The following is a 672-nucleotide window of genomic DNA, read 5'->3' on the forward strand; positions in this document are numbered from 1 at the left end:
AGGAGGGCCCGGGGGCGGAGAGATGTGCGGCAGCAGGTCCTGCAGCCAGGAGACGCCCCAGCCCCACCAGCAGGACCTCCTCTGCACCCTGTGCTCCTGAGGGGCCTTTCGACCTCTCCTTGCCCTCAGCCAGACACAGACACCGCTTGGTCTTAGACAGCAGCTCGCTGCTTATGGTGCTGTGTCCTGCTCTCACCCGCCCCGCAGTTAAACACAAGCAGGGATGCATGCCCCACAGGGTGATGTCCTTCCACCCCCCAGGGCTGGAGTTGTGACTTCTGCAAAGGGGCACCCACCCCAGGCACTGCAGCTCCTCTCGTCACTCAGCATCCTGCAGCAGCCAAACAAGTTTTTCCCCCTAATTCCCCCACGCCGCTTGCAGCCCCCTCACCACCCACCTGCCTGCCCAGTGTACATTGCTGATGACAGCCAGGTGAGCGATGGCCTCCAGGATGGAGAGCCAGATGCCGATGCCCTGCGCCCGCTCAGCCACGGGCCGCCGGTAGTCACAGACGAACTTGTGGGCATCCAGGCAGATCTCCACCCAGTTGTTGAGCAGGGCAAAGAGGGGTGCCAGGGGACAGGCTGCCACAAAGATGGTGATGAAGCCGAACTGCAGGACTGGGAGGAAGAGGAGGAGGAGTAGTGGGGAGGGACAGGCTGAGAGACGGC

The 672-nt window shown here is 63.1% G+C and overlaps 1 protein-coding gene across 1 annotated transcript in view; it reads right to left on the minus strand.

Annotated features, from left to right (window-relative positions):
* Window positions 1–672, minus strand: part of LOC104083498 (anoctamin-7-like) — a gene marked incomplete at its 5' end in the record, with an annotated part of 4,103 nt that overhangs the window by 618 nt on the left and 2,813 nt on the right. The window contains 1 exon segment of the mRNA XM_009587001.1: window positions 416–621. Coding sequence (XP_009585296.1) covers window positions 416–621 — 206 coding nt within the window.

This window comes from Fulmarus glacialis, unplaced genomic scaffold (assembly GCF_000690835.1).
Source record: "Fulmarus glacialis isolate BGI_N327 unplaced genomic scaffold, ASM69083v1 scaffold14841, whole genome shotgun sequence".
In the NCBI taxonomy this organism is placed as follows: domain Eukaryota; kingdom Metazoa; phylum Chordata; class Aves; order Procellariiformes; family Procellariidae; genus Fulmarus; species Fulmarus glacialis.